Here is a 14302-nt window from a genome sequence, read left to right on the forward strand (position 1 = left end):
CTGAGCTGTGGCTTTTACTGACTCAGAGTGTCAAGAGGGAAAATGAGATTTAAATGTGATGGTATAGGTTTTGGCCTTTTATAAGAATAACAATAAAAATTTTTCTTTGTAATGTAGGAAATTTGAAAATAAAGTAGAAGGAAAAGAATCATCTACAATCCTATAGACTATTATAGGCTATTAATTTCTGTTGTTCATCTTCCTAGAATTTTTCCCTTGGGTGTGTTCTTCATGACTTTGAGACCAGGCTGTATATACAATTCTCTCACCTGCTTTTCTCCCCTTTAATGTTATAAGATAAGCACTTTCCATATTGTAACAAATGCTAGGTAAATATCAACTTTAATACTCTACATACTTACTAGAATTTGCTTAACCATTACCCTACTGATGGACGTGCAGGCGGTCTGCAATTTTCGCTTTCAAAAAATACTGCCATTAACAGCCCTTTTTTTGGAGGCCCTAGTGGAAACATGGTTTGTGTCAATGTTTGTATTTAAAGCTAAGTGGCTCTTATACTCTCTGCAGACCAGGAATTGGGGGACCCCTGGTGACTCTGGTCGTTCACTTAACTTCTCTGTGCCATGGTCCGCCGTCTGTGAAGTTATCCAGACAAATCCTCTCACAAAAACAGCATTACCACAGAAATTGACCATAATGAAAATATTTCTAAGCCTGGGATAATGACCCATATTAACAGTGAGCTGTTGATTTCATTAGGAGGAAATCCACCACTGCGAATGGCTCACCACAATGCAGGCCTTCTCCTGGCGTGCCCATCTGCACAAATGCTCTGTTGATAGCCACAGCCAACAGGGGATATGAGAACTGTGACTTGTGACCCAGGAGGTATTTGGGGTTTTTTTTGGAAATATAAGGAAAAACTGAAATTTGTCCAAATTAGGTAAATTTATCTATGCTGTTTCAAATTAAATAAATAGAAACATAAATCCATTGTGAGGATTTCTTAATGTTTTGTCATTTTATGTTCTCTTAGAAGGGGCCTGAACGCTTTAAAAAGAAACCTCAGTGAGTTCTGTTTATTACCGTGAGATTTCTCCCCAAGGTTGCCACTAACCTGCACTCACTCACAGGTGGCCGTGCATGGCATGAGTCCCCCAGTGATCGCTGAGCCAGCTGGGCGCAATCCACCTAATCCTGCCCCGCCTTGCTGCCGCGGGCAGAGCAGGTCCGGGGTCTACAGACCCGTGGGAGCTGGGGCTGAGAGCTGAGTTAATTGAAGGAGATGATGTCCAGAAGTGGGTCAAGTGTTCTTGTCTTTGCTGTCATCCCAGTCCGTTCCCCATTTCATGGAACTGCCACTCCGTCATGTTCTGTATCCCCCAGAGTTGAGTCCGCCGCCGCTGCCCCCTGGCTAATCAGAACTCTCAGCGGTGCCCCCCCCTCCCAGGGCTCCACAGTCCATCCTTCACCTTTCTCCCAGGAGAACAAAATCAGTCATGTACTTACTTAGCAAAGCAATCTGATGAATTCATCTTATTAGTCATCGTGTTGAAAGGAAGCTATAGCCCTTTCGATCAATTGCCTCACTGGATGGCATGACAGTTTACTCTGTCTGCCACGGTCATTTCTTCTGAGAGTTTAACAAAAGTGCTTTGGGGGACTTTTTCATTTCTGGTAATCTGAACAAGAAAGTAGTGGTACCTGTATTCTTTTTTTTTTTTTTTTTCTTTTTGAGACAGGGTTTTGCTCTGTTGCCCGGGCTGGAGTGTAGTGGCGTCATCATAGCTCACTGCAACCTCAAACTCCTGGGCTCAAGCAATCCTCCTGCCTCAGTCTCTGGAGTGATACCTGTATTTTTAACTTACAATGAATTTTAGAATCAGCATCCAGGGCCATCTATCCTTGTTTCCCAGGAAACCCAGGGGGAAATCCCGTAACACTGATGTTCCAGAAACTTCTTCAGGTTTGCCTGTTCTGAGATTTTAGGAGTTGGGATAAAGTAAACATTGAACTCTTGAAATCAGTTTGGCTTAAAGTTATGAAATGTTCTCACCAAGACTGATTTAGAGATGAGTTAAAAATAATAATTATGCCTACAGTGTTCTCAGGGAGGTGTGGAAGAGAAATCCTGCCTGGCTAGGGTTCTTCATTTTTGTTGTTTGGGTGTTTTTTACTAGACTTGGTTTTTTAGGGCAGTTTTAGGTTCACAGCAAAATTGAGCAGAAAGAGCTGAGCGTTTCCATATTCTCCCTGCCCCTACATACACACAGCGTCTCTCACTTTGGTGATCTTTTAAAGGAATCCCCAGGCTTCCTCACTTTCCCCTGGCAGACGGGAACCGGGCCTTCAGTGCTCCCACCACACGTCATAGAAACATGGTTGTTGGCATGTCTGTCTCCTTAGTGGGTTTCAGCCTCTTAACAGCAGGGCCCCTGTCCCCAGCACCCCGCACAGTGCAGTGAGGCCACTCGCTCCATCGGAACCAAGAACATGCCTGATTCAGTCCCTGTCCTTCTGATCCCCAAAGCCACCCTGGCCTAGAAGTAAACCACGCTGAACCAGAAACAGCCCAGGCTGTACCAGGGTGGGAAGTCGGGGGTGGCCTTCAAATGAGACCATGGTGGTCATCAGAGAAGAGGTCAAAGAAAAGCCAGAGCGAAAGTAACTCTTTAGGAAGAGTTCTGTTTTGGTTGTAATCTTAAGATGAAGTTCTCTGGGAGAGAGACAACCTTAGAACACCTATTTTGTAAGTTTCTAGACCAGTTCCCAGGAAACGGAACCGCATTTAGATGCCCATTAGGGCGCCAAGAATGGAATTTGACAGAAATATGAAAGAGGATAATGAGGCCAGCATTACTTTCTTCCAGGTCCCATATTTAATGCCTCTGTGCATTCGGACACACCGTCAGTCATCCGGGGAGACCTGATCAAGTTGTTCTGTATCATCGCTGTCGAAGGAGCAGCACTGGATCCAGGTACCTCTCTCTCCATCCCTTCACCCTCCCCATGTTGCTTTTTGTAAATGTTTCTCATGTCATCCCCACCATGTTACACATGAAGGTCAGAGATTTTCTGTTTATCCCCTGACTACCTGGCTCAGTACTTGTACTCACTATGTGTTTCATAAATACTTGTTGAATGGATGCATCTGTCTGCTAGATGACCTGGAAATGCATCCAGACTTGTGAATCTGAACTGTCAAGGTGATCAGTGGGCCACCTCCGGGGCTGATTTGGCTGGTTCGAAACCCACTGGCAGGGTCCAGCTTCTCTTATTGTCTTTCATTCAGATATTTATTGAGCTCTTTTGATGCACAAGTGCGGCTCTAGATGCTAGGAGTAAAGCAGTGAACAAAATGCTCAGCATCTACCCTCATGGAGCTTGCAACCTGGTTAAGGACACAGGCAAGAAATAAGGTGCCATATGATATCAGATAGTGATTAACGCTATGAAGAAATACAGAGCAGAGTAAAGGAGTAGCAGATGACCGGGGGTTGCTATTGTAGTTAGAGTCCTTAGGGTATCTTTGTAAATCTTTTCTTTGCAGAAAATATTAGCATTGCCCACAGGATGCCGAAGAGTTGTGGGACCCCTCAGTCTTACTGCTTGGCCCCATTCAGTGACCAGTTGGTGTCCCTCTCACATTCTTCAACCCTTAGGGCTTGAAAGAGCATTAAACGGACTTAGGGTGTCTCTGTTGTTCAGCAGGACTGTCCCCACCTCTGCCCTTTCCCAAAGATACCCTGGAGGACCTGACGCACGAAGGCTGCCCTTTTCTCCTCTGCCTGCTTTGACCCTGGGTGCTCTTGTTCTGCCCCAGCCCATCTCAAGCAGAGCCATGGCTTCTGGCAGAATGGCACCTTGAAAAGGCCAAATTGTACAAGGTTCACAGTTTCCGTGTGGAGACCGGTGGAAGTGTGGTCCTGGGGAAGAAACCAGAAGCAGGTTTTCATTCTGCATGAAGGGACAGGTTCTAAGCAAAGGGAGGGTGGCCTGGAGTGAATCCAGAGAGAGCTCCTGGGCTGGGGCCTGGGTATCGCTGGCGTCTGGGAGAGAGGCCTGGGTGCCTGCCTCTGTCCACGCGGACGTCTGGCCCCTGCAGGACTTCCAGTTAAAGATTTGGGTCAGCAAATATGTTCTGTAAAGGACCCGGGTAGGAAATATATTTGGCTCTGCGGGCCAGATGGTGTCTGGGTACTACTCAACGCTGCCGATGTAGCGCGAAAGCGGCCATAGATAGTGATGTAAACAAATGGGCATAGCTGTGTTTGGTGAAACTGGGTTTACAGAAACAGGTGGTGGGCTGGACTTGCCAGCAGGCTGTAGTTTACTGACCCCCGGACTAGTCTATTGATACCAGAATTGGCTCTCTTAGGGAAGCTGAACAGGGTCGATCTTTAGAGACAGGAAAAAGGAGGGGAGTTTGTGGAGGATATAAAAAAAGGAAAAGGAAGAAACCTATGCAAACCAGCAGAGTTGGTTAGCTCTGTTCATGGGGGTAAAGGAATAAGGAGCCACTACTGTAAGTGAGATGGGGAAGACTGAGGACACAAAGCAGGAGTCAAAAGTGAAAATGGAGGTAAAAGTGGAAGAGACTACTAGAGAAAGGAGAGGAAAACCCTTTCTCAAAGTTGCAACAGTGTAATATCATTTTTGCCCTTCAAACTCATTTATTATATATACAAAAAGAAATGCTTTAAATGCTGTTTCTCAGTAAATTAATGGGTCACCAGTTGTGCCCTTAATCTGTCTTTTCATCTAGTGTAATTGCAAAAGCTATAGGTAGCTGTTGTCATTCAGATCACAGTTTTCCAGAACTTTGCCCTCTTAGACAGTGTGGGTAAAAGATTCTGAAAAACACAGGCTGTAATTTATCTGTTGCTCACACATCCTCTGGGCTGTCAGGGGATTCTCTCTGGTGAAGGACATGCTGTGTGAGTGGGCCACGCTGGGGGTGGGGACAGCAGAGCATGGCCCTTCTGCGGCCGTGTCTTAGGTTCTCTCGAAGCAAAGCCTGAGCCGAGTGTGCGACTGGTGGTTGAGGGAGCACTCTCGGGAGAACACTGTGAGATAGAGCCAGGGCAGAGGAGCCAGAGATGTGAATCCACAGCAAGTCCAGCTCCCCACGGGGGCTCTGGAGGGTGAGCCGTGCCACAGAGTATTGCCCACCTTGACGTAAGGGGCCTGGGCTTTTCTGTCCCCTCGTTAGTCAGTCAGTCAGTGTCTACGTGGCCAAGGAGCAAAGTGTTTTCCCAATCTCCAGGAGTTGACTTCCCTCCGCTAAGGCCAAGCTTCTGGAGAAGGGCACAGGTGTGAGAATTTTAGCAGCCAGCACCGGCAGCCGCTGGAGACTCAGGGCACCAGCCAGTCTGGACAGAGCATCAACAGCACGTGCTGCAGGTGGGAATGCCCTTCCTTTGAGCAGCATCTATTTGTGGAACGATGCATTTTAGACTGTGCAGATGATGGTGTTCATGGTTGACCAACTTTTATTGTTCCAGGTGCTGTTCTTACATTTTTAGAAACGTAATCAATTTAACCAGGGGTGCTGTCATTTTTATTTTACAGATGAGGAAACTAAGTCTCAGTGAGCTTAAGTGACTTGCACAGGTCACACAGTTCCCAAGTGCTGGTGCTGGGATTCTAGCCCAGGCATTCTGGCCCTGGAGCCCGGCTCCCACACCGTAAGGCAACAGGTACCAGGAATGCAGTTGCAACTCTGCACCTGCAGGGGATGGCAGCTCTGAATTAAAGAGTTTCACTGAGTACACAAGAGTGATCTTGGTGCCCACTCTGCCCTGGCTCTGTGAGGGTGTGAGGAAGTTTACGGCCCTCCCTGTGCCCCCAGGGAGCTGGTCATCTTGGAGAGATGCTGGGAACAAGAAAATTTTACGCTCAAGTGCCATAGTGGGTCAGTGGGGAGAAAAATAAGATACTTCGTTTTTAGGGTGAGCTAGAAAGGAGTTATCATTTGGATAATTTTATAAAAATTTGTGCTTTTAGTTTTGCTTATATTCTTTTTTTTTTTTTTTTTGAGACAGTATCTCACTCTGTTGCCCAGGCTAGAGTGAGTGCCTTGGCATCAGTCTAGCTCACAGCAACCTCAAACTCCTGGGCTTAAGCGATCCTACTGCCTCAGCCTCCCAAGTAGCTGGGACTACAGGCATGCGCCACCATGCCTGGCTAATTTTTTCTATAGATTTTTAGTTGTCCGGTTAATTTCTTTCTATTTTTTAGTAGAGACAGGGTCTCACTCTTGCTCAGGCTAGTCTCGAACTCCTGACCTCGAGTGATCCTCTCGCCTCAGCCTCCCAGAATGCTAGGATTACAGGCGTGAGCCACCGCACCCGGCCTTATATTCTTTTTTAATATGTAAGCATCTAAAACTTATGTATTTGCTTTATACTGTGCTTTTTGAGGTTATTAGTGTATTTTTACTAAATGAATAAATTATCTTGTGCAGCAAAAATTGTGTTATTTAACATTTATATAAAAAACCTTCTCAAGTGGATTTAACACATTAACTGCCATGAGAGTTGTATTTAACTCGAGCTAATTTTGAGCCCGGGGCCTTGTGAAGCAAAACCTGGGAAAAATCCTGTGGTTGATTTGTGAAAATCTTGTTGATGTTCTTATTGTTACAATGAATATTGACAACTTAATTCTAAAAACGTGGACTAAATTAATAGAGGTCAATAACAAATTTTTCATTAAATTAGAAAGGACCCTTTTGTTTTTGAAGTCTTTACTCTATTTTCATAATAAAACGCTGCGGCCCCAAGGCAAAAAAGTTTGTGTTCCAGTGTGGCAGCCAATGTGTTAAGACAAAACGGCTGCCATGGTTTGCTGCTTGCTGGGTGGATCCCAGAGCTGAACCAGCTGACATCAGTCGGTACCAGTCAAGAGAAGAGGTCAAGGGCTTATGGTGCGGGCTGTTTTCACATTCCAGGAGAATTACCACTTGTGCCAAAGGCTTCTTTCTCTTATGCCCACATTAATTTATTTGAGGCTGTTAGAACCTTAATTTCGCAGAGTACTTTACAGTTCAGCGGCATTACTCTCTGGGAGTGTTAAACTGTGTTCAATTTTCTCAGCTTGACATTTTTTCCCTCTTGTTTTGAACTTAAGCACTTCTGCAAGGAAAAAAAAAACCACAGTGAACAATAAAATCTAAACTGTTTACAACTCTAAATTTTGTACAATTCATTTTATGTACATTTTGTTCCGTACCACTTTAGCGTCCTTCCATGTTGGGTTTTTCTGCCAGAGATGTCAAAGGACCTGTTTTCCCTGGGAGACAGAGCATGCGATGTCAGTGCGTACCAGCCTTCAAGTTCTCTGTGGGAGGCGGTTTTTCGCCCCGACTCTCTTTCCTGTGACTCCTTAGGCTCGGTGGTGGCAGTGGAGTGGTTAAGAGGCTGGACTCTGGAGCTGGACTCCCTGGGTTAAGCTGCACACTGCTATCTGCTGGCTGTGTGAACTTGAACAAGGTATTCAGTCTCTCCATAGAGGGAGCGATATGATAGTGCCATTATCGTAGGGTTTTTGCGAGGATGCGTGAGACCTAAGACACATCGGTGCCGGCCCATAGTGAGGGTTGCATATGTGGCTGCCACACGTGCTACTTCTGCCCATGGCACTGACCCCAGGGTTTGGGCTTGTTAATCCACAGACGACATGGCCTTTGATGTGTCCTGGTTTGCGGTGCATTCCTTTGGCCTGGACAAGGCTCCCGTCCTCCTGTCTTCCCTGGATCGGAAGGGGATCGTCACCACAGCCCGGAGGGACTGGAAGAGCAACCTCAGCCTGGAGCGCACGAGTGTGTTGGAATTCTTGCTGCAAGTACATGGCTCCGAGGACCAGGACTTTGGCAACTACTACTGTTCCGTGACTCCATGGGTGAGGTCGCCAACAGGTTCCTGGCAGAAGGAGGCAGAGATCCACTCCAAGCCCATCTTTATAACGGTGAAGATGGATGGTAAGAGTGCCACACAGATCTCTCCCAGTGTTTGGGGAACGTCTTTTCCCTGCGCCAGGCTGCAGCTGACAGAACGCAGGTGTGTGCAGTTGGAGGGCGAGCTGCACCCACGCTCCTTGCTCTCTAGACCTGTCCTGGGCCTGCACCCAGCGAGAGCACAAGTGGCCCTTGCTGTTTTCCCTGCTTTGCTATCACGCGCTGGTGGCACCACCAGGAAATGATTTTCAAGACATACTAGAAAAATTTTCGAGACTTTGCCTTTTCGATAAATTCTATAGAAACCCACTTTGCTGGATGCTAGGGTTGGTGTGGATTCTGGCAGGCAGAGGCAGAGGATGACCTTGTGAGAAAAGGTTCCGGTCAACAGGTGAGGCTGTGGCTTGGGTACCTGCTACTCTGAGCCCTCCTATTGGTTTTGCTTCCTGGAGAAAGGAGGTGCCTCCTGGAGTCTCTGGCACAGAGTGGGCACTTCATGGAGCCCTGAGATGGGAGCTCCCGGCCTCACTGGCCCACACTGACCACCAGGGCCAACCTAACCAGACAGAGCTTTTGTTCCCTGAGCATCCAAGAGCAAAGAAACATGTTCGCAAGAAACATGTCTTCTTCAGAAACTAAATGTTAGTTGAAATAACTCCGTGTAGAGAACTGAAGTCCAGGTGCCTCTGAGGATTAGTAGAAGCCTTTTGAGTGTGTTTCCCTAATGATATGTCAGTCTGGGGAAGATGGAAATTGGAACCCCAGCTCTTTCCACAGATCACTTAGCCTTTCTGATCCATTTCCTATCTTGTAAAATGGGATAATAATTTTTCACGGGGCTGGTTTGAAAATTAAACCCTATCAAATGTAAGGCACCTAGCACAGCGGCAGCGTCCACCCAAGGAGCTTTGATACTTATGGGGAAGGGAAGATGGGATTTCGAGGGTGGAATCTAAATGGTGTTTGTGCATTTCTGAAATTCTTAAGTCATCTATAACCTATTTGCATTTTAGAAATTCCTTGCTTGAAGTAACTACATATGAAAACCCAGATTTACCGAACAAGTAAGGGAGTGATTATTCACTTTGGTAGATAATTTACTATAGTGTTACTTAAAATAGCTCCCTTAGTACACTTCAGTTATTTGATGCATAGAATTGATTTATGCACAGTTTTTTTAAGGACGCATCTGCTGCTGAATGTGCGATGCCCTTATACTGACTTTTAAAAATCAATCTCCTGCCAAAACCCTAAAAAGCAAGTTGACATTCAAAGGCATCGAGTGAAATCTTTTTTACGGTTTTTATTCCCCCCACAGAACTGGGCGGGGAGACATTTGCTCTTTTACTTTTTTTTTTTTTTTTGACAGATACGGCTGAGCTGCTCCTGTCTCCAGCGCTGTGCTAGGTGCTGGGTACAGGATGAGTGAGGTCTGGTCCCGCGGGGAGATCCTGCTCTTGTGGGGAAGGGCGGCAGTGGTGCCCCCAGGGTGGCCTCCCATGCGTCACTAACCGCTTCCCCTTTGATCTCTCCCTCCCAGTGCTGGACGCCTTCAAGTACCCCCTGCTGATCGGCGTGGGTCTGTCCACTGTCATCGGGCTCCTGTCCTGCCTCATCGGGTACTGCAGCTCCCACTGGTGCTGTAAGAAGGAGGTGCAGGAGACCCGGCGCGAGCGCCGCCGGCTCATGTCGATGGAGATGGACTAGGCTGGCCCAGGAAGGGAGTGACAGAGGGACGTTCTAGGAGCAATTGGGGCGAGAAGAGGACAGTGATATTTTAAAACGAAGTGTGTTACACTAAAAACCAGTCCTCTCTAATCTCAGGTGGGACTCGGCGCGCCCCCTTTTCTGCATGTCAAGTTCGGAGCGCGGACACGTTTACCAGCACACGGCTCTTCTTCCCACGGCACTTTCTGATATAACAATCGAGTGTGTGTTTTCCCAGCTGCAGCTTTTTAATGGTTAACCTTCGTCTAATTTTTTTCTCCCACTGGTTTATAGATCCTCCGACTTGTGTATGTTTGTAGGTTTGTTTCGAGGGGTTGTGGTGAGGAAGGGGCGATGGCATTCAGAGTTCTGTGTCTTGGGCGAGGCGTGCCCACCCGTCGAGAGCCGGCTCCCACGGCGGAGGTGTGTGTCAGAGCGAGCTGCTAGATGCAACCCTCCACCCCGGCTCGGAGACAGCACAGGCCTGTGCCCAGGCTGATTTGTGGCTTTTACTTCTCTACCCCACCCCTATTTTCAGGGGTTGAGACTACATTTGAAATCTAAACTTGGAGTATACAACTTCTTATTGAGCATAAATTGCATTTTTTTTTCCCCCCGCTCCTCTGCCCCTTTTCCATTTCTTTTGTATTTGTTTTATGTGAGAGTGCTGAAGTGGCAGCCCTGGAATCTAGGATTTGGCTCTCCACCGAGCACCTTACCTTGCCACCTTAGCCTTAAGAATGAAGATAAAGAAAAATACACAGCCGCCTCTGTCCAGGGCAGCGAGAAGATCCGCAAGGAAGAGGAGGTTGGGGACGAGGAAAGGAGCAGACACTCACTCCAACAGCTCTGAGGCCACTGTGCCTCAGGGCACCCCAGGGAGAGCAGAAGAGGGATGCTGGGAAGTTAGGTTTATGCAGCTCAAGCCAGGAGGGTCCATGGTGCCAGGTGCGTGTTAGGCGACAGAGGCCACCACCATTCCCCTCTCCTGCCCTCGGTGGGAGGCAAAGGCATTGGCCACTGAGGGGCTTGCTGTGGGACCCACAGATATGCTACATCCTTCACCTGCTGCTTGGGCTCCATAACACGAAGGCAAATTGCTGCCTGCAAGACTGACTGACTTCAAGGAATCAAATTGCCTGGAAGAACCATGTATTTTCCATGACCTTTCAAGTCCTTCAAGTCTCTTTAAGATGCACTGCAGGGGGTTAGCGAGAAAGAGTATACTTTGTGGTACGTTTGCTTTCCTATTAGGACATGAAGGAAACCCAGCAATTTACCGTCATGTGAGCAGCCTACAGAGTCGAGTCGAGAGCAGTCAGCTCTGCCCGGCTGCTCCCATCAGGAATAGGACAGTGGACAGAAAGGGATCTTCCGCGTCCAGGGCTTCTGCTGCCGCTTTAAAAGCGCTCCCCTCGGAGCCTCTCGCCCCCTGCACAGCACTGGCCTTTTGGAAGCATCCCAGTGGGGTTTTCTGAGGCTCGCTGGTGACTCATGCCCTAATTGCAATCCTCTGTGCTTTTATCCTGGCTCTGCAGGATCTAACACTGCTCTGTCTTCCAAAGGGGAAAAAAGATTCATTTGTTTTGAGCAATAAAGTAATACAAAATGATGGCCATTCATGTGCAACTCTTTGTCACCATGGGCAGGATGAGCCGCGCTCCTCCCAGCCCACCATTCCCCACGCTGCCCTCTCTCTGCTGCCCACGACTGGTTCTGTACTCACCACCAAGTCACCCCCAGAGGCAGAGTCCCACCTGCCCAGGGGACCACTCATGTGATAAAAACTCTAATTCTGCGCTGATGGTAGCAGCACAGACGGATTCCAGGCCCAGAGCCTGCAGCGGGATGATGGGCAGCAGGTGTGCTGCACCAGAGCCTGAGTGACCGGAGGAAGAGGACCAGGCCTTGATGGCACTAGATTGGGTATTTTCTACATGTCATTTCCTAACTGCTAGTTCAGAGGAGGTGGTCCCGGGTGATCGTACAAACGGGAATTAAAGAGAGAACAAATATAACAGGTGCTGTATTAGTAACTGTCAGTGCCCCCTGAGCCCTTGCGGTTATTAAAAGAAGATTCAGGGTTGTTGTGGCACAGGCCCTTCTTAGGAGGAAGCACAGGGACTTAGCTCTGGATGTGACCAGGTGGCCCCAAGTGTATGTGACACCACGGACTGGATCAGAGCAGACACTCTTGGTGTAAAGTGACGTGCGCTCACAGGTGTACCCCTCTCTTTCAACTGCTGCTGCAGTTCAGGGCTGGAGTGTTCAGACATTGACCTCCGCCCACATGCCCTGTGTCCAGTGGGCCGGCGAGACTGCAAGTCACCTGGAGGCTGGGAGGAAGGAGGAGAAAGCCGAGGGCACTGTACCAAGGACCTGGTTCCTTCCAGGGACATAAATTTGCCTGGAATGTGTATTTTTAAAGTGTGAGATGCACTCTTGTTGTACCAAATAGGGCTCCCCACAAAGTGCTCTTCTGGAAGAGGTTCCTGCCAACAGCACTGGTGTGAATGAAAGAAGTACCCAGCCACGTCTCACACGGATGGAATTGCACTTCTTAACAAAAAGAAACTTTATAAAAGTTTGGGTTTTTTTCCTAATCCTAAAAAGAGCCCCAGAAAGAGCTTAAGCTATGTTCAGATAGAAGTCTCGAAATTACTTTAAATCGTTTACTTTGTGATGTTTACATACACATTTCACTTTTTTTAAAAAAAAGAAAAATGCAAACTGACTTTTTAACAACTTTTCAGATTTTTCATGGAACAGTGGAACTCTAACTCACCAACTGGGTTAAATCTTAATTTAGAAATGTATTTATTTGTGTGTCCCTCTCCCTGCCACCCGCCCCCCCAATCCACGGGATTCCTGAGATCCTGGTACAGGAGGCCCCTCCTGCCCAGACCTTTGTCTCTTTCCCTGGTGGCTCTTGCTTCTTGCTTTGCAGACTGCCTGCAACCATGATTTTGTCACTGACATCTGTGAGCCAAAGACTGAGCCTTTTTGGCAGGAAAAATAAGCAATACTACAAAACTTGCTACTTTTAAAAAACGTTTTTGTTTTAGCTTCACTGATGACAACAGAGGAAGAAGGGAACTGGGATTTGGGTAAGTTCTCCTCCACTGTTTGACCAAATTCTCAGTGATAAATATGTGTGCAGATCACTAGAAGAAAAAAAATTGACTTTCTTTTTTAGTGTGGCACATAAGGATCTGCAGAATTTTCCATAGATAAAGAAAGGGTCTTGTGTATTTTTGTCCATATCCAATGTTATATGAACTAATTGTATTGTTTTATACTGTGACCACAAATATTATACAATGCACCATTTGTTTTTTATTTCATTAAAGGAAGTTTAATTTAAATTGAAGTTGTGTCAGGAACTTGATATTGGCCTCTGTTATCCTTTCATCTCTTCAGCGTGAGGGATTGTGACTAAATTCCAGTTGCAACTGTAGCATCTTCTGATCTCTTTGAATCCTATAAAAGCATTGTAGATTTTCACTAACCATAAAGAAGAAATGGATTTAATGGGATTGATGTTAAAGTTTCTGCCAAGCAAAAAGGTGAAAGCTAGGATCCTGTTGGTTTTGGAAGGTCTCCTGGTCTTTTGGGAAATTCCCATGACCCTCCAGGACTCCTGTCAGGAAGGAGAGAAATTAGAGGAAAAATAATTCCTCTGTGGATGAGGACACAAACACCAAATCTGTGGCCATATCGTGGCTGGAACAGAATGATTTTTCTGACTCATCGTGCCGTCTGGAGCCAAACCTACCCAGAAGGTACCAGCCCCATAACATGAAAACAGTCCTCCTCCCCTGGCCACTAGTCTTCAGCGGGCTTGGACAGGAGTGAGCGCTCCGAGCATCCCAGCTTTCTGCTGGCCCCCGGCAGCTGCCTGCCCTTGGCTGGCCTCCCCCGTTGACTCCCGTCGGCCTCATTTGTGTTCTCACTGTGTCCTGTTTAGGGACTGCCTCGTGTTGTGAGTTATTCGGGGTCTGGGTCTGTGTCCTAGTCACTGTCACTGCCCAGCGATTGGCACTACTCCAGGCCTGTAGAAGGTACATGCACTTTATAAATGCACAGTTAGTGCTCTGCTGTAGGAAATGACCCATCGTTCATACTTCTCAGTGAACTGGGAGGATCCCACTCCTGTCAAAATGCTGACGCAGTCAGAGCTGCTTTATAGCAGTCCCCTATTTCTGAACCCATCCCTGCTTAAATTAAATTTAATTTAAATTTGAGGTTTTAAATGTACATTAATAGCATTAATTTAAATTAAACTAAATTAAAAACAAAACGAAAACTGTGCCTCCTGTGTGCCCAGACATCGTACTAAGCACAGGCCAGCTGCCACGGACTTGCCCATGGACCTTGGCACAGACTGTTTGCTGCCTAGACGCCTTCCATCCAGCCCTCTTTCCGCCCGTCTATCTCCTACTTCTCTTTCAGGCCCCAGGGGCTTCTGCCCCCCCTGTGGGCTGAATGAAGGTGCCCTGACAGGTGGTCTGGTGGTCTGAAAATAGCATGAGGATAGGAGCCATTCACTGCTATGGCCCCAGTACCAAACTGTGACAATAGCTAACACTTGGATTCTTGCAGTGTGCCCTGGACTAGAACAAGTACCTCATAGATGTGATTGCAGTCTTCAAGTCACCCCAAGGAGGCCACAGCAGA

General features: G+C 47.2%; 1 protein-coding gene across 1 annotated transcript in view; it reads left to right on the forward strand.

The window, feature by feature from the left end:
• PTGFRN (prostaglandin F2 receptor inhibitor) overlaps positions 1–12990 on the forward strand; it is a 71205-nt gene extending 58215 nt beyond the window's left edge. The window contains exons 7-9 of the mRNA XM_045546912.1: positions 2832–2939; positions 7637–7942; positions 9459–12990. Of these exons, the coding sequence (XP_045402868.1) occupies positions 2832–2939; positions 7637–7942; positions 9459–9625 (581 nt within the window). The 3' untranslated portion in view covers positions 9626–12990. The remainder of the gene's footprint in view (positions 1–2831; positions 2940–7636; positions 7943–9458) is intronic.
• The last annotated feature ends 1312 nt before the right edge of the window (positions 12991–14302 follow it).

This window comes from Lemur catta, chromosome 3 (genome assembly GCF_020740605.2).
Source record: "Lemur catta isolate mLemCat1 chromosome 3, mLemCat1.pri, whole genome shotgun sequence".
Classification (NCBI taxonomy): Eukaryota; Metazoa; Chordata; class Mammalia; order Primates; family Lemuridae; genus Lemur; species Lemur catta.